The 23290-nt window shown below is 47.7% G+C and overlaps 1 protein-coding gene across 1 annotated transcript; it reads left to right on the forward strand.

Annotated features, from left to right (window-relative positions):
• Positions 1-14460: 14460 nt before the first annotated feature.
• On the forward strand, positions 14461-19005 carry LOC119440730 (uncharacterized protein K02A2.6-like). Its single transcript, XM_037705614.1, has 4 exons — positions 14461-15105; positions 15824-15916; positions 16442-16660; positions 18934-19005. Exons 1-4 carry the CDS (start codon positions 14461-14463, stop codon positions 19003-19005), a joined length of 1029 nt encoding a protein of 342 aa, XP_037561542.1.
• The last annotated feature ends 4285 nt before the right edge of the window (positions 19006-23290 follow it).

Below are 23290 nucleotides of genomic sequence, written 5' to 3' on the forward strand. Positions count from 1 at the left end.
TTTCTTGTGCAAGTAATGTCCCCTCTTCGAGTAGTCCAGCTCATGAACTAGAATTTGCTATCTGCCACAGGCAACCTTAAAGAAGTTTTGAAAGTGTTCGCTGAAACACCCTGTATACGGCGAACGTTTCGGCGTCATCGTCATGATCGTCAGGTGCATTTTGTTACCCCCGCAATCGCATTGTTATTTTCTTTTTCAAATTTTCTCACATTTGTACCTCGGTGGTGTCTAACTGCACACGTAGTAGAAAAATTAGAGAAGGAGCGCCAACATATTTGGAGTGCTTGATAAATACATTTCGGTTTACCGTTCACTGAATCATCTGTCTGCGAAGAAAAAATATCGCCACTGTAAAAGAACACTTCGCCAGCCGAAAATCAGTTAATAGCAGTAATTTGCCTATGTACTTTCATAAATGCTACACTATAAGTGAAAGATGATAACAGATTCATTAAATGGCAGTTTTAATGGGTGACAACACGTTTCTCTCAGAGCGGAGATGCACTCAGTGGAATACGACAAGACATATTTGGATTAATCAAAGTAGGAGCACTTTTCTCGAGGATTCATTCTCGAATGCGCCGGGCACTTGAAGGCCGATGCGAAAGGAGCGAAGTTCCTTGCCGCCTTGTTGCAGTCCACGCGAAAGCGTCTCAGCGTGTTCGGCAGGTTGCACATCGTGAAGCAGGCGGTGACGAAGAACACCCGTTCTGGGCTCCATTCCTTGGCAATCGGCAGCGAGCGATCCGCGTCTTTGGCGGACGACGCCAGGAATGCCGCGTACGCAATCTCCAGAGCGGGAATCTCGGGAAACACCGTATCGAAACTCGGGTCGCAGACATGACGCCTTGTTTACCGAAGTTTCCTTCCATAGCTTCGTAGGCCACGTGTCGAGGAACTCGCCGCGTCGGTCGAACGCTGGCGTGGCGCCGTCGAAAGACTTGACCACTTCTCGAGCGAACGTGAAGCCGATGCCGCCATACAAAGCGGCTTTACTGCCCGCAGCTTGGTACCAAGGAATGAAGAGAGCCGCCGCTGACACACGAACCACGTTCGAGAAGGGGTCGTACTCAAAGTACGGAAAGGCGTACGATCGTGGCGAGTCGTCGCTGCGCCTGTAGATCGGACTCATGCGCAGCTGCCGCCACCTTGTAACCGATCGAATCCAGTGTTGCGTGAAGGTAGCGTTCTCGTAGAACCAGGAGTCGAAAGCCTTGGAGAGCGCGTTATCGCTAAGAGGCTCGTATGGTGGCCAGATGACGGCTCTCTGATTCCTTAGCTGGTTTGCAACCAATTCCACTGATCCGTTGTCGGCCCACAAGGCGCTGGTCACCTTCAGGATGGCAGCTTCAGTGATGTTTGCCAGCTGCTGGTCCAGAAATGCCCTCGCCTTGGCATCAAACTGCGGGAGGAGTAGTGCTGCTGTGACGAGCCAGCGGTACGCTTTTTCGATTTCTGTAGAGCAGAAATTGTCCGCTTGCATCTCAGCCTTGTCTCGGTGCCGTACTTGGCCAAAAGCAATTTCGAGCCGGCGAGCGGTGCGATTAGCTGCACGAATTCCCACGAAATGTGGTCTAGCAGTTGCTCGCGGCTGAAATTGGCGAACAGCCTGTCCACGACCATGAGAAGCTCTGTGTCCGCGGTCGTCACGCCATCTGAAGATATAACTTTCCGTGGCCGACCAAGTTGCCGTTGAGAGCGTCAATCCAGCGACGGGCAGAAATATGTGGCGTATAACTTTGGATGTCTCCAAGTCGAGTGTGCTTTGGATGCATTAACTGGCTGTTTTCAACGTGAACGAAGTCTGCGTAAATCGTAGTTTGCATGCTCTTGATGTCCAGGATGGCGTCAAGGGGCCTCATATTTTCACCGGGAGCAAAAGCTCGGTGAAACTTAACCAATACTCTACGAACCTTGTCCGTGAGTAAGATGCCAGCGACGTATTCCATCGCGCACTAAGAACTGCTGCCGGCTGCAGGAGCAAGTTTCTTCTGTCACCAATGTCAGTGGCGTGTAAAGACAAGTCAGCTCGGAACCAGATATTCGTGCCCCAGTTGAACACCAGATCGAGGATGACACCCAGCGGTTCGACTCCAGGCAAAGGTGGCTCCGGCCATCGAATCTTAAGGTTCCGCATGAATTCTTTAATCTCGTTAACTTCTCTTGTGGCTTCTTCCGCGGTCCGCTTCTCTTTGCAAGAGTCGAAGAGTGCCGCTATCCGTTTCGCGATGCGCAAGCTGCTAGCGGCTTCCTCGAGCCGTTGGCGAAACTGTGAATCCAGTAATAATTGGCATGACTCATCATGGCCGAGCCCGTCCTGTGGCCTTCGATGCTTGGAGTCCAGCGGGAACAGGCGTACGCCTCAAAGTCGTCGCACGGATCGACGCTCGCGTTCACCCAGGCGGCGATGATCTCGGCTTGGTAGCGGCAACTCGACGTGGTGCACAGTCTGCTCCCTCTGAATGCCCTGGTGGTCGTAGGGCGCGGCATTAGGTAGATGAGAAGCGCGCACGTCACCGCCATGATGGCCGCAGCTTCGGCTGCGACCCGCTTGCATTTAGCCTTACTCCGTCGTCTCCGACCGCTGCGTCGGCTCTCCAGCAGCAACGAATCCTGCGACATCCAGCATCGGCTTTCGGTCAAATGAAAAAGACGGCATTTCGAAATTTGGTCCATATATTCACAAAAAAGTCTTATCCTAGAGCTATCCGAGAGTAAGAGCAAGTGTCAGCCAATAGGAATTTTGGACATTAACGAAGATGGCCGACCAATTCAAAAGAGCACTTACTAGTATGGAACCGAATTCAAACCTTTTATTGCCGGAGTAGAAGCGTGTCCGCTTCTACTCCAGCCGTGGCTGTACATGGCGCCGCTGAGCGCGGCCGAGTGCGTCTTATCCTGGAGGTAATTCGTGGTGGGCTCAAAGGGTAACAAACGACCCGAGATATAGCTGATGGCTTCGTGTGCGCTGCGTTGTCGCGCGTATATACTTCGCGTGAACGAAGAGACTGCACGAAGGGGAATTCGCTCGCCGCTGCTGCTGCTCATCACGCCAGCGTTCTGACAGCGGGTGTCCGTGGTCATCGAGTGAGGTGTGTTCATGTTTGTCTGTGCGCGCGTGACACCGTACTTTTACAGCGAAGCTGTTAGCCGCCTCTAGTCGGTCGGGATTTTTCGTGGGCTCGTTCTGTATTCACCCAAAAACAGTACCGTCACCTAGCGGCCGCGGTCACTCAGACAGACCTCAAACTGCCGCTGGAAATTGGTCAGCCGCCTTCACTAATGATATGTCCGACATCACAATTGGCTGGAATATGCGCCTACCAACACTTTTAGCGCAAGAACGTTTTTGTGAGTATAAGCTTTGTGAATTCGCTTTTCTCCTCCTCTCGACAGTGCAAGAACAATAAACATGGCGTCGATGCAGCATTCCAAAGTCCCAGGTATTCTATAAACTCGCCAAATTTCACCCGGTCACGCGACGGTCTCTTCGGGTTCGTGACACGTATTTAAAACAAAATTGGTCTCTAATCCACTCTGTGAAGGTAGTTATATAGCGAAGCTGTAAACGACAGCTAGAGCGATTGCCCATCGGACGTAGCTTGAAATTATTCACATGGCGACATTCACATGCATTTACCTAATTATTAGCCTAAGACGTTTCAACGTCCTGCGCCGCTACTTCGTGCACCTACAAAGAGTGGACCAAAGAGAAGAGAAATGCGCTTAACCACACTTTCGCCGCGGTTCGTGTGCATGCTACTCTTCAGGAGTCCTCAGTATTCGTGGTCTTCCCATAGCACTGTCACAACACAAATCACTTGCTAGGTGGGTTGTTGTTCTTTTACATACGAAAGTGTAGTTACGTCACTCCCTGCTTCGTATGCTACAGTTGCAGCTTCCCGGCAACTGCGGCTTATGCAACCGTAATATTTACAGGGACAGGCTTGCGGCGGACGCTATGCTCGAAGGCGAGCTTTCTGGTTACTTTGTTTTTCTCCCTCGCACGGCCGGCGCCGCCGCTGCCACAGAGGCGAGCGCCATCTGGTGGTACTGCAAGGAACCCAGCGGCGCACGCGGCGCGCGCCTCCCGCTGATTGGTTGAGGTTTTGCCCACGGACATGACAGACCCATTGGGGGGTAGAGCTGTACAGCTTCGCTGTAAAAACGAACAATTCGTACGAAAATTACTTGTATGAACAGGTTCCGCCTAATTGTTACAGCGAAGATTTAGCCAAGGCGACCTCCAATGACGAGTACTTCTTGCAAACGAGCCTCTTAATTAACTGCTGTGTGCAGGACACTTATAGGCAATGAGCGGCTGCGCTTTATCTGTCGCCTTAAAGGCATCGATATGCCAAGGATAAAGTAAGACAGATACGGACTGGATTCTCGGCTGATCACTTTCGGCAATACTTTCACTTGCGTGAAGCGGCCCCCGGGATGACGCCTAACTGAAGCGCCGGACGTCTGGCTTAGCAAATCAGCGAGGCCTTTATCTGGATCCGTCAATGCTACCAGCGTTGTTATTACAGCGAAGCTGTATATGGCTAGGCTTCCGTGCATCTTTCGTGCGCGTGTGCAAAAATGTGGGCCGACCCTGGTAAGGGGGAAGAAAGGGCTTAAGAGCAATGACACATGCCCCAGTGGGTTCCGTGACTTGTAACGCACCGTTGAACTACCCTTGTCACACCTGGGACCCAAAGAGGTCCCAGGAACAAGGGTCCCAGGATCGGATCTGAGCCCAAAGGCCGACCAGCGTCGGCATGTCTACATTCGCACCGCCCTCTCTTTGACGACGTTCAAACGGCTTGCGTGCCTAGTTTCCTACCGCTTTCCCGGGGCGGCGGCACCCTCGCTCGGGTTTAAAAAAGTTGTCGCAGTTTCACCTGAAAGGCGAAGCATCCATTGCGATAGCAAATTTGTAGAGAGCTATACGGAGTAATGATATTAGCTTTATCAGCTGTATAAACTTGGACATGCAGCAGCACCGGCAACACGCAGAACTATTGTCGACGCCGTCGACGTTTTGCCCGCGTTCGCTCAAGATGCATGCGGCGTTGGTGACTGTTGCCGGAGCCTCTGATATAAATAGGCACTTGGTGCCGCAGCTAAACGTCGCCTCCCTTCCCTCCCCCTCCCCTCCCCCACGGCTTCTCGCGCGTCGGAAGAAGGCGCGTTTGCTCTACATATATGGTGATTGTAAAGGAGAAAGAGACGCTTACTTCTGCAGCCCTTAAGCGAGCACGGCGCAGAACGCGCGTTTGTTCTCCGCCGTGCGTTCACTCCCCGTGAAAGCGCGCGCCCCTCGCGCCCTTTCACTCGCACATACAGCGTTCGGCGCGCGGCGACGATTTCATCTCCATTGATGTCATACGGAACCTCACGGCGACGGCGACGACGACGGCGACGCCGACGGCAGAAATCTGCTTTTGAGTGTCCATATAATTGCTATCGCAATAAAAACAAGGTGCCGTTCTCCATTTTGAATAATAATGGGGAGGCTGCGTGTAGTGCGCACTCCCGGCGACGATTGCATTATTGTCTCTGTTCCTGCCGTCGCTCTTCGTAGGAGCGTTGCTCCTCGGGAGTCCGGACTATACGTGGCCTCGCCATTCTAGTGTCACCTCTGTGTCGTGCGCTAAACAGCTTCGCTGGTCATCCACCTTCACAGAGTGGAATGGCTCACGACTTTTTTTTTTTCTATTCCCAGCTGCTTGCGTATATGTCAACATACCATTAAACTATAATGGGTCGATCATTACTTTGTTCCGAACAAACCTTCGTTACGCTCAGAGTGGGTGGTCGTCGAGACTGGTGCGAAGACAATTCGTTGGGTGGCGTCGCTGTCAAACCGTTGCTCTGCGCTGTACTCAAGTCCAGCCCCCCATTCATTCCGAGCGGAGTGCTGCCACTGGCATCACGGAATGCTTGCGAGCCGCCTGTGAAAGACGACTTGGTTACCGACCGGAGAGTTGAGACAGGTCGAGTTGTGCCTGAAGCTCGTGGTTGGGCCTGGCTGGACCAGATGTTGTCGTCTGCCATCTTTGCTCCTGTGCGTGCAATACCGAATTGCGAGGACGGTTTAATTGGGCGCCCAACACGACCGAACAGGTTTGTATTCATGGAGCAGAGAAATAACTATGGGAGAGTATTACATAACAAAAGTGAAACCAAGTCGGCCCAACACGTACGCCATCACGTCGCGATAAGTTGTGTCTCTTCCATCGCCGCGCTTAACGAACGCTCTTCCGAAAAGACAACGGGCGTGACAGCAACGTGCAGCTGCCGCACTCGCGTGTTGCATGCAACAAAGACGATAGATGTTCACATTGCAATAAACGAGCGAAGTCGCGCCAATATCGGAAGAAAATGTGCACAGAGCGATTGAAAAAATTGGAGGACGCTTAAGGCGATTAAGAGTGGAACGCGATAGCGTTATCAGGCCCCGTTCGCATTCGCATTTTAAATGCGAAACATTTCTTGGCGAGGATTTGCTACTTTGACAGTATCTATCTATCTATCTATCTATCTATCTATCTATCTATCTATCTATCTATCTATCTATCTATCTATCTATCTATCTATCTATCTATCTATCTATCTATCTATCTGTCTGTCTGTCTAGCCGCCTACGTCTTTGTGCTCTCATGGTCGTTTCGTTAACTTGGTATGTACCAAAATTGGCATACTATGAAAAGAGTATATGACGAACATAAATGATATGTCATGATATTATTGTCATGTCATGCATGTCATGTAGGTCATGAAACAGCCGCCTACGTCCTGGTGCTTTCGTGGTCGTTTCGTTAACTTGATAGGTACCAAAACTGGCATAGTATGACAGGAGTGTATGACGAACATAAGTGGCAGATCATGACATAAATGTCATGACATGCGTGTCATGCAGGTCATGACAATGACCCAGCGAAAAAGTTGCACTCAAAAACCACTGACATTGTTGGGACGTGGGGACTAAGTGAAGGAAACACTAAAGGATGTTAGTAGAAGCCATAGTCATGAGCATGACTCAGCATAAATGACAATAACTCAGCGAAAAAGATTAACACTTGGGTTCGGACATGGGCACTAAGTGAAGGAAGCACTAAAGGATGAGGGTAGAAGTAATAGTTATGACCATGACTCAGCAAAAATGACAATGACTCAGCGAAAAAGTATTAACGCCCAAACACTACTTAAATGGGTTCGGACGTGGGCACTAAGTGAAGGAAACACTAAAGGGTGATGGTAGAAGTCATAGTCATGACCATGACGGAGGAAAAATGACAATGACTCAGCGAAAAAAGATTAACTCTCAAAAACACTGGAATGGGCTCGGGCGTGGGCACTAAGTGAAGGAAACACTAAAGGATGATGGTAGAAGTCATAATCATGGGGATGACAACAAAAATTACAATGACTCAGTGAAAAAAGATTAATACTCAAAAACCACTGAAATGGGTTCGGACGTGGGCACTAAGTGAAGGAAACACTAAAGGATTGTGGTAGAAGTCGTAGTCATGACCATGACTCAGCAAAAATGAGAATGACTCAATGAAAAAACATTAACACTTAAAAACCAATGGAATGGGTTCGGATGTGGTACTAAGTGAAGAAAAAAGCTAAAGGTTGATGGTCGAAGTCATAGTCATGAGCATGACTAAGGCTTTCTTATTAAGGTCTCTTAGGCCTAGCTAAAGGGACTCCTGAGGACTCGTGACATGAATGCCATGACAAGCGTGTCATGTGGGTCATGAAAGAGCCGCCCACGTCTTGGTGCTCTCATGGTCGTTTCGTTAACTTGGTAGGCTCCCAGCACACTGCGTCGCATAACATCGATTCCCACAGGGCGTGGGGGCGCCGCTGTTGCATGGTAGAAATGCTAGAAAAGGGGTTTGTTAGTGTTTTAGTTTCCTCGTTACAGAATTAGGTCTTCTTGTACATTCTAATTACACTCCGGCGCTATCATGTCTGTATGTTGTGTTTAAGTCGTACTTTGTAATTTTTTGACGGATTTTACTTTGAGAAATTCAATTAGTTCACTAACAACCCTGCGCCACGCGGAGGGCCTGCGTGGTCGGGCGGCTCGGGATTATTTTCTCAGTCGCGGACGCCGGCGCCGACACAGTACGGCAGTACCTTCGTCCATCCGAGCATGAATTATCGCATTTGAGAGAACTCCGTATAACATAGTAGGTATAATTTATCAAACTCAAACTGTGTTGATCAGGAGTTGTTAAGGCCTACAAATGTGTAATTTGTTGCAAAGATACCACGCTTGCTCATCTGCAAGCCACATTACTGCACATTATCTTAAAGAAAGAAATTAAATCATGGTGATACTGGAGGAATGATAAAGTGGGTTGCCTAAACCGAGACAATAAATTTATGTAGGCTGCTAAAAGTGGCGCATTTCTAATGAATGGCTGGAAATTATTCAGCAGAAGTTATCAGCGCACCGTGCGTTCGCTCAGGAACTGGGGCCGTATTCGCAAAGGATTTTGTTCGTAAGTGATCTTTACCATTAGCTGGCAGCCTTCCCTAATAGTAGTCCATCATTAGGGCTGGTTGGTATTTGCTGTTACCAACAAACGTAGAGTAAGGGCTTTCTGTGAATACGTGCCCTAATGCCTCTGCGCAACAACCACGGCTCTCCTTCAGCAGAAACATTCGGAACAGCCCTCAATTGTGTTGAGGATTCTCTCTCTAGTCTCACGTAAGTGTTGCTTGTATTCGAACAGAAACGAAAATTCTACAATTTCTAATAGTGAATTCTCGACTATGATATGAATCGAATAGCATATCAATCATTTGTATTCGAAAGTGTGAATATTCGCACAACCCTAATTATATTGCATCCGAGTTCCACTCGTGGTAGCAGGGCTTTATTTTGTGGCGTTCGTTAATTACAGTGACGTACAATATTGATAGTCTTCTCCAGTGCGTACCAGGCTCTCGCTCCATTTTTTTTAATCAACAAGAATTTAAACCAATTGCGTGCAGTATAGATAACAAACACGTTGATCTTAATATACATGAAGGGATGGGTATTACTTGCACGAGAAATATATGTGCATAATTGACTAATTAACAAAATCCCACAAAATAATTGTTTAAATCTAATTGATTTATAGGGCACATAATGCAATGAATGAATTGAAACCAGCGAGTTCTCAAGGCATATAAACTTGTAAGGAATTCTGATGCTGGAGCCAGTTTTGATATATGCGTTTCCAAAATTCCGACGAAATGCATTGGTGTTCCATGGAAATTTCTTGAACAGTGCTTAAAAGGCTTTTTGTTAACGAGGGATGGGGAACAACGGTGCGCGTTTTGCCAGTTTGACGGCACTTATCTCGAAACTGGTCAGCTCTAAAATTCGTTCCAAGTGGTAATTCTCATTCTTTGCTGAAACGACACCTTTAGGCGCGTACAATAGTTACGTCCGTGTAAGCGTACAAGGTGACCGTTTCCACAGTTAAAGCCGCTTTCAGTTCATATTAATGTTCGCGCTACATTCTGGATTGAACATTTCATCTAGCCGTATTTTAATCGTACATGCAGGATTAAAATGTTATGGGATGCATGAAGAATAGAAAAAAAATTGAATAATTCCTGTACCTGTGTATACGCAGTATAGAATTCTTATGTGCTACGTGTTTGCTGAAATCCCACTTTCAGACGCGCACAACAGTGCGTCCATCTGTACGCGCCGAACATATAATGTTGTACTGTTCTGATAGATGCAAACTAAAATTGGGCGATATTTGACTTTTTCGTGGAAACCGCATCCGGTAAATTTCAGACACTGCCTGTACTACGGTGGCAACGCAGAGTATAGCAGGCTAGAGGAATATATACCGCAGGCCGACGTCTCTGCATTTCATATCATTAAAAGTTTCTCTCTCTAATCGTCGATGATGACAAAAGTTTCTCGAATAGTGTTAACTATCTCGAAAACATTCAGAGCATTATTTTACAATTTTTTTTTCTGTCGCTTATTCTTTACGTTAATAAAAGCCGACATCTGTACGGTTCACCGACTATTAATTAAAGAATGGGCCGCTCACCGTAAGCAGAGCGTTCAGCTACGCTTGCTTTGGCCAGCCTCTTTGACGTAGGTTGCCTGTTGGTCTGCTGCGACGTCTTTCTACGGGAGCCGGTCCTGCGAGGCTCCTTGGACTTGGTTCCCGCGCTCGCGTCGTCACTTCGGGTCACTGAAGCACCCTTCGATTTCGGGGTGCGAGACCTAGCCTTAAGACGCGGCGATGACTTGGGACTCCTGGTTCGCGCTTCCATCCTTCTTGTAGTCGTCTTCTATTGTGGAAGCGGCACGTGGCTGCGGAAGGGCGCGCGCCAACATTTTTTTCTTTCTTCGTTGCTGCATGTGCTTGATGATGATGATGATGATGATGATGATGATGATGATGATGATGATGATGATGATGATGATGATGAATCTCTGTCATAGCTCGCACCCGCTAAGGAGGATTGGCCAAGAATCGGGCGGCAGTGGATATGCTAAAGAAAATTCGGATTTGAAAACGAGAAACACAAAGTAAAGGACAAACGAAAAACAAAGGCAGATGGTGCAGTAACTAGATTACCATGCGAGCGATCAGTCAGACGAGCTGAAAGGTGAATGTTAAAAGCGATTACAGTCTGGGAGAGTTAACATTAGCAAATAATTTAGAGCAACCAATTTAGGCGGAATGAATGCAGATCTGATGTGTAGAGTACAATAATTAGCAGGGTAATTGTTTTGTTTCAGTTAAACGGCGTCCTTTGATGTCATCATTATGACAGTCGTCATCGTCATCATCATCATTATTGTTTATTATTATTATTATTATTATTATTATTATTATTATTATTATTATTATTATTATTATCATCATTATCATCATCATCATCATCATCATCATCATCATCATCTCTAGAACTTCTAGATGAGTAGGAGTCCAAGCAGTCGCGGATTGTTTTGCTGCCAGTTTCTCATCCTTATATAAAGCTTCAGGTATCAACGCTGATGTCAGTCGCACACGACGGTTCCTACATCTAGTGCTGTACTGTCTGATGACAAGCTCATCAGCGAATGCCTTAAGCGCTTGAAGCTTTTTTATCCTGCGGCTCTGATGGCATCTCCTCCGCAATTATAAAAGCTTACAGCAGTATATGTGCCAAGTACTGACATCTATATTTAGTAACTCTTTGAATACTTCCATTTTCCTTCACATGTGAAAAACTGCTCGTCTTTTTCCTGTATTTAAGTCTGGCTGTAAAAGCGATGTCTCGAATTATCGCCCGATTTCTCTTCTCTGTGCCACGTCTAAGATATTTGAGCTCGCTCTTAACAACATATTGTATTTTACTGTGAAAAAATGTCACAGTTTCGCCCTAAGGGCGAAGCGATGAATGCGATAGCAACACAGCAATGTCATATGAAGTAAGGTGAGCGGCTTTGGTAGCAATATGAATTGTAGTAAACATGAGCTGATTAAGTAAGCAGGTGTGCTGCGGCGTAAGTAGACCGACATGAAGAGAGACTCGATGACCACGAGAAGGCGCGTGTGAAACGGTGGTGTTGATGAGAAGCGCTTCCCGTGGGCAGCGCGTGCAAAGGGACACACCTGTAGCGCTGCACTGCCGACCCGGGCAGCATTGCATGTGTAGCGTGCGTTGGAAAATGTGGCCCGACTATTACTAACTGATTGAAGAAGCGTGGTGTGAGCGCGCACAAACAAACATGAATAGATCACACTGAATGACTGCAGACAACGACCGTCAAAACGCTGGCAGCGAGCGGATATATACGCCGCAGGAGCGGGCGAAGGTACGTGCGGTCTATCGCTTCAACGGAAACTGAGCGGCGAATGCGCATAAAGGTCAGAGCCGTGTGGAGATAAGAGACGGTGCGGTCGAACGAACGACGAGCGCGGTTGTTGGCAGCGTAGAAGTGCGCCCCCCCCCCCCCCACCCCCCCGCTCCTTCCGGCGCTGGCTTCCCGCTGCCTTGCTTGCGCGTGGGAGAGATAAGAGACTGTGCGGACGAGCGACGAGCGCGGTTGTTGGCAGAGAAGTGCCGGCGCTGGCTTTCCGCTTCCTTGCTTGCGCGTGGGAGATTGAGTGCGTTCGCTCTCCGTGATAGCGCGCGTCCCCGCACGCTGCCTCTGGGGCATACGGCGCGCGGCGAAGATTTTATCTATACGGAACCTCACGGCGACGCCGACGGCGACGGCGACGCCGACGGCAGAAATCCGGTTGAAGTGTCCATATAATTGCCATCGCAATAAAACGCATTGATCCCAAATCAGCATGGATTCCTCACCGGCCGCTCCACTCACAAATCTCACAAGTTTGATGACACAGATCTCCTCGCCGGTACTCCAAAGGGGGCAAGTTGACACCATTTATTGTGACCTCAGCAAAGCTTTTGATGTGGTCAGCCACTCTGTTTCTGATCAAGCTTACACACTTTGGTGGTGGCTGTCAATTGTAAATCTCTTGCGCAGTTATCTTCTTGATAGATCACGTTATGTTAACGTGAATGGCCAAACATCTTCTTTTTACATGGCAACTAGCGTCGTCCTTCAAGGATCAGTATTTGGACCACTCCTTTTGTTATGTTTTATTAATGACGTTGTTTCCGCCATTCGGAATTCTTCATTCCTTCTATATGCCGATGACAACAAGATTTTTAAGGAAATTCATACTGTTGATGAATGTCGCATGCTGCAGTCGGACCTGTTTTCTTTTTCTAAATGGTGCAAAGATAATAACCTCACCTTGAATGCTGATAAGGTCAAGGTCATGACTTTCACACGAAGAACAGAAAGTAATTTTTAATTCTTATTCTGTAGATTCTGTACCATTGCGTAAGGTATGTGAGATCAATGATCTCGGTGTACTTTTTGATACAACCTTATGCCGTATCGCGACAACGCAAGCCCGTTTATCGCAACCCGAAGTGCGCATGCTCGTGCTGATGCACAGAGAATAAAAGCAGCCACGCTATCTTCAATAAACCTTTTCCATTGCTTGCACCTACTGAGTCTGTTGTTGTTACCCGCGCTACAGCAGTGGCGACGAGGATGGGATTTCATGTGAGCGTGGTCTGCGACTGACAGGATCAAATGATGGCATCTCGCCCACCGGTTTTCGACGAGACGGTGAGCAGCTGGAGCACGTACATGATACGGCTGGAAGCTTATTTTGAAGGCAATGGAATTACTGACGCGGCCAAACGCCGAGCTCTGCTGGTGTCTTCATTGAGCGATAATGTCGTGCGCATGTTGCAAGGGCGCCTTCCAACCGTGTCGGTTAACAGCCAGACTTACGATGAAGTCGTTGAATACCTCGAGGAACACTACAATCCTCAAGTTAATGAAATTGCGGCGAGTTTCTCGTTCTTCATGCGTAAGCAAAGGGATGGAGAGAGCGTTCGGGAATACATTGCCGACCTTCGGAGACTGGCGGAAAGTTGCAACTTCGGCAACTCGCTGCATCGTATGCTGCGAGACCACATAGTATGCGGAGTCAGGGACGGCGACGCACGACGCTGCCTATTAACACGGAAGAAGCTAACTTTTGAGGAGGCAGAAGAATTTGCCATAGCTTCAGAGAAGGCGCTAGGCGACGTTCGTGACATGCGAGAAGCAGACCCAGTGACCACGGGAACCAGCATCAATGTTGTACAGTCGCAGTGAGGACGACGACCCTGGACGAAGTGGAACACTGCAAAGAACAACCATTCATGTGAGCGTTGTGGCGGTCCCCACGCGACACACACGTGCCGCCATCGAAACACCAAGTGTCACCATTGCGGCAGGAAAGGTCATCTGGCAAAGGTTTGCAGCAGTGGCCGCTCTCGGGAACGTGGTGCCTTTGCCGTCGAGGAAATGGAAGGTGAGAGCGAAGAAGAAATGTTGCTGGCTCTTGTCGCTCACAGCTCCGCCGACAGAGCTACGTTGAAGCCTCTCGAGGAGGAGTTGACATGGCAGGGCCGGAAATTGCGAATGATTCTAGACACTGGTTCTCCGGTCAGCGTCATACCGAAGAACATATTTAAGAAACATCGCAGATGGTGGCCGTCACTGCAAAAAACATCGCTGCGCTTGACATGCTTCCTCGGGCCATTGCCAGTTGTCGGCCAGATAACCATGAGGGTTCAGTCTGGATCGACGGTTGTGACCAGCACGCTGATCGTGGTGGCATGTAACGGACCACTGCTCTGCGGCCGGAACACGATAGAGTCCTTCCGTAAGGCGGGTGTGTCTTTCTGGGACACTGGAACCACCTCGAGTGTAAATGTTGTTCGTGATAACAAGATGGCGCCTCTGCTCGATGAATTTTCCGATCTTTTCGAGAACAAGCTTGGCTGTTGCAAGGGCCCCCCTGTGCAATTACACCTTAAGAAGGAGTCCGCCCACGTTTCTGTAAGGCACGTACAGTGCCTTATGCCATGCGCTCCAAGGTTTCAGCCGAGATCGACCGTCTTGTACAAGACGGAGTGCTTTCGTCGATAAGCATTTCAGATTGGGCAACACCGGTGGTGCCGGTAGCAAAAAAGAACGGCGATATACGATTACGATTGTGCGGCGATTTCAAGTTGACAGTCAACCCGGCGTCGCACTTGGAACAGTATCCCCTGCCCAAAGTTGAAGACATATTTGCGGCGCTTTCTGGAGGCGAAGTCTTCAGCACTCTGGACCTGCGCAACGCGTACAATCAGCTGCCGCTGGACGACGAAGCTAGAAAGATCGCGGTACTCAACACACACAGGGGCCTTTACTGCTACAATCGCCTAGCATTTGGAATTGCTTCAGCCCCCGCCTTGTTCCAGCGACGCATGGAATCGATTTTGCAAGGTTTGCCGAATGTTCAAGTGTACCTCGACGACATCATTGTGGCGGAGAAGGAAAACGACACATCGGTACTGCGGCAGGTGTTTCAGCGGCTTCGTGAACACAACTTGAAGTTGAACAAAGCCAAGTGCCGGTTTAGGGAAGCACAAGTGTCGTTTCTGGGGCACCGCATCGATGCCAAAGGTCTGCATCCTCTGCAAGATAACCTCGAGGCGGTACTGGCCGCGCCGAAGCCAACATCGGTAAGCCAGCTGAAATCTTTCTTGGGCTTGGTTACTTATTATGCTAAATTCTTGCCCAACTTGTCAACGACGCTGGCTCCCTTATATCGCTTGCTGCCAAAGGGGGTGTTATGGCAATGGGGGCCATCGCAGGACAGCGCATTTCAAGAAGAAAAGGGTGCCTTAGGCAAGGCTAAATTTCTTGTCCACTATGACCCGCGAAAACCCCTTCGACTGGAATGCGATGCATCATCGGTCGGTTTGGGCGCAGTGCTGTCCCACCGCATCAAGGGCGAAGACTATCCCATAGCTTTTCGCTCTAGAACCTTGACGCCGGCGGAGCGCAATTACTCGCAACTAGAAAAGGAAGCACTCGCCCTAGTTTTCGGTGTGACAAGGTTCGGAGACTATCTTTTCGGTAATAAATTTTGTTTGATAACGGATCATAAACCGTTGACAGGGCTGTTCCATCCCGAGAAACCAATTCCACAGATGGCAGCGGCCAGGATACAGTGTTGGGCGCTCCTTTTATCAGCGTATCAGTATGACATAGAATTCCGGAAAGGGTCATTGAACGCGAATGCCGACGCTTTGAGCCGTTTGCCGCTGCTGGAGCAAGGGCACCCTGGTAAAGATGATCCCGTCGAATATGTGCTACATGCGCAAGCTTTGACAGATTTTTCTCTTAGCGCACAGCAGTTGGCAGACAGCACGAGCGAGGACATGCTTCTCCCGACAGGTGAAGACGTGGATTCTTCGTGGTTGGCCAAACCAGCTGGGGCCGGAGCAACAGTGCCTTCAGCCGTACTTCAACCGCACATACGAACTCACTGTGAGTAACGGTCTAATATACTGGGGTCATCGTGTGGTGCTGCCCGAGACCGTGCGGGTACCTATTCTGAGAGAACTTCACGACACCCACCCAGGCATGACTGCAATGAAGCGCCTGGCCCGTACGATGTTTTGGTATCCCGGATTGGACCATGACACAGAGAAGCTGGTACAAAGCTGCCAGCAATGCGTGCAATGTTGGCCCATGCCAGCGGAACAGGTCCCTTCAAGCTGGCCGAAAACCAACAAACGATGGTCTGGCCTGCATATCGACTATGCAGGGCCAGTGGAAGGTCACATGATCTTGGTGGTGGTAGATACGGAAACGAAATGGATAGAGGCAGTACCCCTTAAGACAGCAAGTGCAGAAACTACAGTCGAAGTATTGCGAGGGATCTTCGCGCGTTTTGGTCTGCCCCATACAGTCGTTTCCGACAATGGTCCACAATTTAACAGTTCAGTGACTGAAAGATTTTTCAAAGATAACCATGTGTGTCATGTTACCTCCGCTCCATACTATCCACAGTCAAATGGATTGGCGGAGCGGGCAGTGCGCACCATTAAGGAAGGTATCAAGAAAAATAAGGATGGAAGTCTGCTCAATCGTATTTCCAAGTTCTTGCTACGCTACAGGGCAACACCGACTCGAGATGGCAAGTCGCCCGCCGAGATGTTGCTGGGTTTTCAACCCAGGACCCGCCTAAGCGCACATTTTCCAGAGGAAGAGGTGGCACGGGATCCCACGGTGAGCAGACCCCCGGCACCGTTGTCACAAGTCTTTTCACCGGGAGCGCCTGTTTGGTCACGGCAGTATAATCACACTGGCCAGAGATGGTTACCCGGCACGGTGACGTCAACAAGAGGTAGGCGTATGGTCACGGTGGACACCACAGGAGGGGTGCAGCGCCGTCACGTGGACCAAGTGCGGCCACGACTCGCTGCGGATTACGTAAAGCAAGAATTCGACGCAACATGGCCCGGAGACAACCAAGTCACAGAGAGTGACCAACCCTCTGCAGTGGACGACGCTGAAACATCATCAGACGGATCACTTGGTACACCCCAGATTTCCAGTGAAATAACCTCCAGTGTACCGGCGGGCTTAGGACTTCCTAGGCGTTCTACGCGCACAAGGAGGCCTCCCGACAGGCTAGGCTTCTAAGGGGGAGGAAGTGCCGTATCGCGACAACGCAAGCCCGTTTATCGCAACCCGAAGTGCGCATGCTCGTGCTGATGCACAGAGAGTAAAAGCAGCCACGCTATCTTCAATAAACCTTTTCCATTGCTTGCACCTACTGAGTCTGTTGTTGTTACCCGCGCTACAACACCTTACACTTTTCGGCTCACACTAAACGCGTTGCAATGAATACTCTCTCTTGGCTCTGTTTGCAGGCTATCGAGAGAATTCAATTATCCTACACCATTCCGCAAGCTGTAGACAACAATCTGTCTTCCTCAACTCGAATATGCGTCGGTCGTCTGGTAGAGACATAGCAGATAGAGACATAGCAGTAGCAGATAGAGACATAACAAGTTCTTGCTCTTAGCAAGAACTTGTGCGGATGTCAGTCACTTTGACAATTTCTTGCTCTGTATCACATGAGCGTCGACAGGTGCCTGGGACTACGTCAGGCAGGTGTGATGCTTTAGCCCTAAGCTGATGGACAGTGGCTCTCCGAAATACAAGTATACAAGTACACAGGCAAAGGCTGCGGTGAGAAATTAGTATATAATAAACAACAGTCAAAGGGACATACCTCAACTGCGACATAAACAGCAATGGCGCAGCTATACAACGGAACAACATGATTTTGCTAATATTCACAAAGAAACAGAGTAAAAGGTACATAAATGGGAACGTAACAACAAATAACACCAAAATATTTCCAAGTTTGCATACATAATAGTAAGTAAATTTTCGCATTCTTTAAACACTTGGATTGTCTTGACATCATGCGCTAAGGAAAAAATAAACGGTATCTTGTTCAGAAACACTGCGATGACATACTGTGTCAGCTGTTATCAGCTATTAGATCCGTAACTGCGATCCAATATGAGGAAGCCACGAAATGTGAAATTCTAAATTTGTAAACATCTTGTTTTACAAACCGATTGTTGAATACTACAGGGTCATAACGAACTTTTTATGAACAGTTCATGCAAGTTTAAGATTAATTAGGGACAATAATTTAGCTCTAATAAATTAAGGAATAGTGTGAGCAGGTCTTCGTAATCCCTAATTACTTCGATTTCCACGTTTCTGCAGCCTATGTAACATATGAAGGTTACGTTGGGAAGTAGAACCCCATACAAGGAGGCAATATTGCAAAGGGGACTCTATAAAGGAGCAGTATAGTGCAATTTTAAGCCGTAGGGGTAGGTAATATTTCTATTTGTACAATAGACCTGAGGATCTTGAGATGAATGGGCGTAGGGCCACCACGTCTACATTCTAGCTAATGGTTTAATAAAAAAAAACACCAGTGATAAAATGGTATAATTTACAAAGGACAGCAAAATTGAAGGTAAGAAAGAGATTTCGAAAATGATAGGCAGTTCTGTTAAAAATCCAATTACTATTTTTAGAAGTTACTTTAGTATTCTCATCGCGCAACCAAGTTATGCACAAATATTCATGCACTCCCTTCTTTAGCCGAGTCTCAATTAGACATGTAAGTAACGAATTACATGTAATAAGCTACTCGTAGTCAATTACATTTTCTGGCAATATAACGATTACCTTGTTTACTGGCAACGCTCACTGCAATTCAGTCATATTTTTCAGGAACCATTTACACATGACCACTTACATTATTGACGAGACAAGCTGTCACAAGCGGCGCAAACTTGAGAACCCTAATTTGGTGGGAGCTGAAACCGGGTGCTCAGTTTTTGTTTCCTCATCGTGACGGACTCCACCAAACGTTGGCCGAGGAATTGAAAAGGTGTGAAGGCCACTTAGGACGCAAATGCCAGGAAATCGTACGGACCATTTTTTTCAGCTTCTCATTCGCCCAGCTGGGAGCGTCTTCTCCAAGTCCCAGCAACAATGAAGCGCTGAGCTTCATTGATGACACAGATGCCGAGTAACCACAATATTGTGCGCAACATTCCGTATACGTTACAGCACCTCCCTACCCCTCAGCGCGCACATTGAGTGAACTGGCTAAACGTCCTGTCTTTCCTTCTCTTTGTACTCCTCGGGCAAGTTTTCATGTCGCTGCTGATGTATTCACACCAAAAACGAGGAAACGATGACCAACGAATTTAAAAAAAAATGGACTTGTTAGTATAGGTCCATAAGCACTGTATGAACTGAGATTGTAAATGTATCAGCGTCATCGAAAACGGTAAATTTTCAGACGGCTTATAAAAGTGTGTGTGTGTGTGTGTGTGTGTGTGGGGGGGGGGGGGGGGGGAGGTTTGCTACTGCTAAAAGGGGTCACGTACTGGAGAAGCTTGAGAAGCATTGCTCTAGAGCGATTCACCGGTCCTCCGCACGCTATATATACACAAGAAATGGGACAAACATGCATGCGCATACGCAATAAGAGACATAAAAAAAATTAAATTATGGGGTTTTACGTGCCAAAACCAGTTCTGATTATGAGGCGCGCCGTAGTGGGGGACTCCGGAAATTTGGACCACCTGGGGATCTTTAACGTGCACCTAAATCTAAGTACACGGGTGTTTTCGCATTTCGCCCCCATCGAAATGCGGCCGCCGTGGCCGAGACATAAAAACTTGCGTACTCTATGGACACTGTAACTATAGCTACTTAGAATGGAGGTCGATTCATAATAAGTGGCAGCAGCCTGAGTGTACTGAAAAACAAGGTCATCTCCCAAAAGTATCTTGCTACCTCCGTTCTGCTTCAACCGAACCCGACCTGTACAACAAAACTGCACACAAAAAAAAGTACTAATAATAAAAACTAAATAAAAGCTGGAGGTTTAGAGGACCGGGAAATGGAACTGTGCGAGCTCAGTTACGACTCCTAAACTGAGGATCGCATATACACAAATAATACTCCACGCTTGTGCTTATTTGCATTTGCCTTTATTTGTATTTATGATACATTCTCCGCGAAACGCACTCACACAAGGGATTTGCGTTTACCAGTTGGAAACTACGGTTGTTTGCATTTACATAATTTTAGCTCGTAGCTACGCGAAGGAGCAGACATTTTGTTAAGCTTTTTCCAAGAGAAAAAAAAAAAAGTAGCAGAAGCGGCGCTAAACACCTACCGCGGGTGCTACAGAAAACCACAGAAGATTCCGTTGACAAAATGCAAATTCGGCACCGACCACTTAAAATGCTGAAGCAACGGAGAGAGGCCGTACCGGGGATGCGTTGTCTCCATCGATGGCGTGCCACCTATAAATGGTCACTGCTTCTTCCTTGCGTCGATTTGTTAGGCTGAACATGGTCAAAGTCCTGCTTAACAGTGCGTCTGAGTTACGCAGAGTACACTGGATCGTACGTGCATGAACCTCAGTAGGACACAGCACATCACACATCATCATTAATCTGGGGCCGAATTCATGAAGCTTGTCGTTCGTATGCCATTTTCTATTGGATAACAATTACCCTTCGCTAATGATATGTCTAGCATCAGGGCCAGTATTCACAAAAAAAACCTCAGTAAGGTCTTGAGGAGGGCTAGTTCGTTCATATTTAGGACTGAGGTTTGCACAGCACGAATAAAACAAGGACACGAAGAGTCTGTGGAACTTGTTTCGTCGTGTCCTTGTTTTAGTCGCGCTGTTCAAACCTCAGTTCCAAAAAAAAAAAAAAAAAAATCCTCTTACACTAGAATTGTTCGTAAGAAAAAATTCTAGCCAATCCTGATGCTGGACATCCATTAGCGAAGGCGGGCGACCGATGGCAAAGAGCACTCACGAAAGAAAAGCTTTGTGAATACGGGCACAGGATTGGCTGGAACGTTCTCGTCCGAATGATTACAGCGTAATAGCTTTTTCCAGCCAATCCTGAGCCACTCCTGATGTGTTCTTTGCCATTCGTTGGCTGCCTTCGCTAACAATATATCCAGCATGGAGTTTTCTCTTACGAATAATTCTAGCGTAAGAACTTTTTGGGAATACGCGCCGATAGGGTTTGTGAATTTGGCCGCTGGCCCTGTATTCACAAAAAAAAGTTCTTGCGACGCTGTAACGGCTCGTAAGAGCAAACTCCGGTCAATCCTGACGCTAGATATATTATTAACGAAGGCTGCTGGCCAATGGCAAACACACTTAAAAACACAAAGCTTTGTGAATTCGATCGCCAATCAGAGGGGCCAGATTCCCAAAGCTTTTCTTTCGTAAGTTCGCTTTGCCATTGGCTGGCAGCCTTCGCTAATGATATGTCTGGCATCTGGACTGGCTAAAATTCTTTCTTATATTTTTATTATTATTTCATAATTTTTGCGTAAGAAGTCTTTGTGAATTTGTGCCATTGGCCGACCATCTTCGCTAATAATATTTCCAGCATTACGATTGTCTCGAATCTGCTCTGACGAACAGTTATAGCGTAAGCGTGTTTTCTGAATATGGGCCCATTTTTCCTTACTCTTTTGTTTAATATAGCTGTATTATTATTTTTGAGACCATCCCCCCCCCCCCCCTCTTTCTATAAACTATAAATAGTAAATGTGTACTCTTTTAAAGTTCTTTCAGTAGGGTCAGCTTGTGATAAGGAGACACTTATGTGACCCATATTTCCTTCATGCCCTGGCTGATCTATTCTTTACCCGTCTTCATCAATTTTCAATCCACCTCTTATCTGTACCTTGCGCATATCATTAATCTCCCCGTGGCTGCTATTTAATCTCACTAAGTTCTTATCGGATTATCCATGCTCGTCTCGCCTATTAGGGGCTGAAAGAAATTACGCTTCATTAATATATTCTCATTATTCGTTTCTCTCTGGCTTGCACACATCAGCGAAAAATTTAATCTAACATCATCCACATTGTGAAACCTTTGCCTGTTTTTTTTTAATTTTATATTTATTTATTTATTTTTACTCTATGCGTCACAGCGCTCCCTTTGCTGTTCACAGATGCAGCTTGTCAAGCATCGCGGCGCGGTTCTGAGTCAGTCCTATTCACGTGAGCAGTGGCCTGGAAAACTTTGACGAAAAAAGCACGTTCGTGTCACATGACGACAATGGACTGATGAAAGCTTTCGGGCGTTTTGCCGTTTCCGTACTGCTGACGGGACCCGTTGCTTTGTTCAGCTACAAGTCTGTCCTTCACGTTCCCTCAGACGCCACCCTCTTGTTCCTCTCTTTCTTTTTTGAAGAGTTTGCAGAACTGTTTCACAACGACATCACTCGTACTGGTTCCCAACAATGCTCTTCCGACGCTGGGCACCCCTGAACAACATTCCGGTGCACAAGCACGTGTTGCTCAGTCTTTTACTTGTAGTCAGACGGCGGACATTTAGGCAATTAGTAAGATTACTGGGACTATTCGTGGTGAACATCTGTAAAGAAGAGCCCTCACTGCCGATTAGGGAACGTTGCGATTCGTTGAATAAGCGCACCTAATGGCGCACACTTCTACAATATATTAAGGATATAGTTGGTACCAGCTGTCTAGCCAACCAGTGCTGTCATTGACACGTGCACAAAGAGTTAATATTTTACAAACACGCAGATGTCACGGCCGGAGGGAGAGCAAAATAGTAAAATCATATTGGTCGTGAAAGTACCCTTTCAAGCAGGTTCCCAATACTTGGGAATCTTGTCAACTTCATACTCGTCAAAAGATACCACGTTGTCCCCACGATGCAGTACGTCATAGCTTGACTAATGACAACGATCTGATCGTGTTGGATTCGCTGTGCGTTGGCAAGGTTCATCGTTTTATCGTAATTCCGGCCCTGACTTTTAATTTGCTTCGCGAGCAACTCGTAAGTCTGTAACACGTAATGCAGCAAACGTGCGTCATCCAGCGTGGCTAAGACTGAAAGCGAAAGTAATCGATTCGCTTTCGCAATGCAGATGCAACCGCCTCGCACGGCACGCGCGTCGTTCATTAGACACCTCCACACCCGCTAAACCAGCTCGTGTAACGCCTGGTAAAGTATAAGAAAAACACGATTCCTCGGGCATAAGATATGACCGCTGGAAGCCATTTCACGAGCCACTCATCGCCGCTCGGCACAGTTGCGCAACAAGGAGTGGTGAGCCAATTCACTCCTACGGGAGGAGTCGCGAACAACGCACTTTCAATCACGCAGCCGCCTCGATAGGCTCCTGAGTTAACTGCCGTGTGGGCGCTTCGGATGACGTCACGTCGGGTCAGACGGAACGCCGTTGGGGCACACTTTACTGCCGGCCGCCGGGAAAGCCCGTCTTATAACGTGGG

The sequence above is a fragment of the Dermacentor silvarum genome, chromosome 2, assembly GCF_013339745.2.
Source record: "Dermacentor silvarum isolate Dsil-2018 chromosome 2, BIME_Dsil_1.4, whole genome shotgun sequence".
NCBI classification, from domain to species: domain Eukaryota; kingdom Metazoa; phylum Arthropoda; class Arachnida; order Ixodida; family Ixodidae; genus Dermacentor; species Dermacentor silvarum.

Coding starts and splice junctions, on each gene's coding strand:
- LOC119440730 (XM_037705614.1), top strand. CDS start 14,461: ATGCGCTCCAAGGTTTCAGCCGAGATCGACCGTCTTGTACAAGACGGA. Junction 15,917..16,441: donor ACCGCACATACGAACTCACT/GTGAGTAACGGT, acceptor TACTATCCACAG/TCAAATGGATTGGCGGAGCG. Junction 16,661..18,933: donor AGGTGGCACGGGATCCCACG/GTGAGCAGACCC, acceptor TCATTCGCCCAG/CTGGGAGCGTCTTCTCCAAG.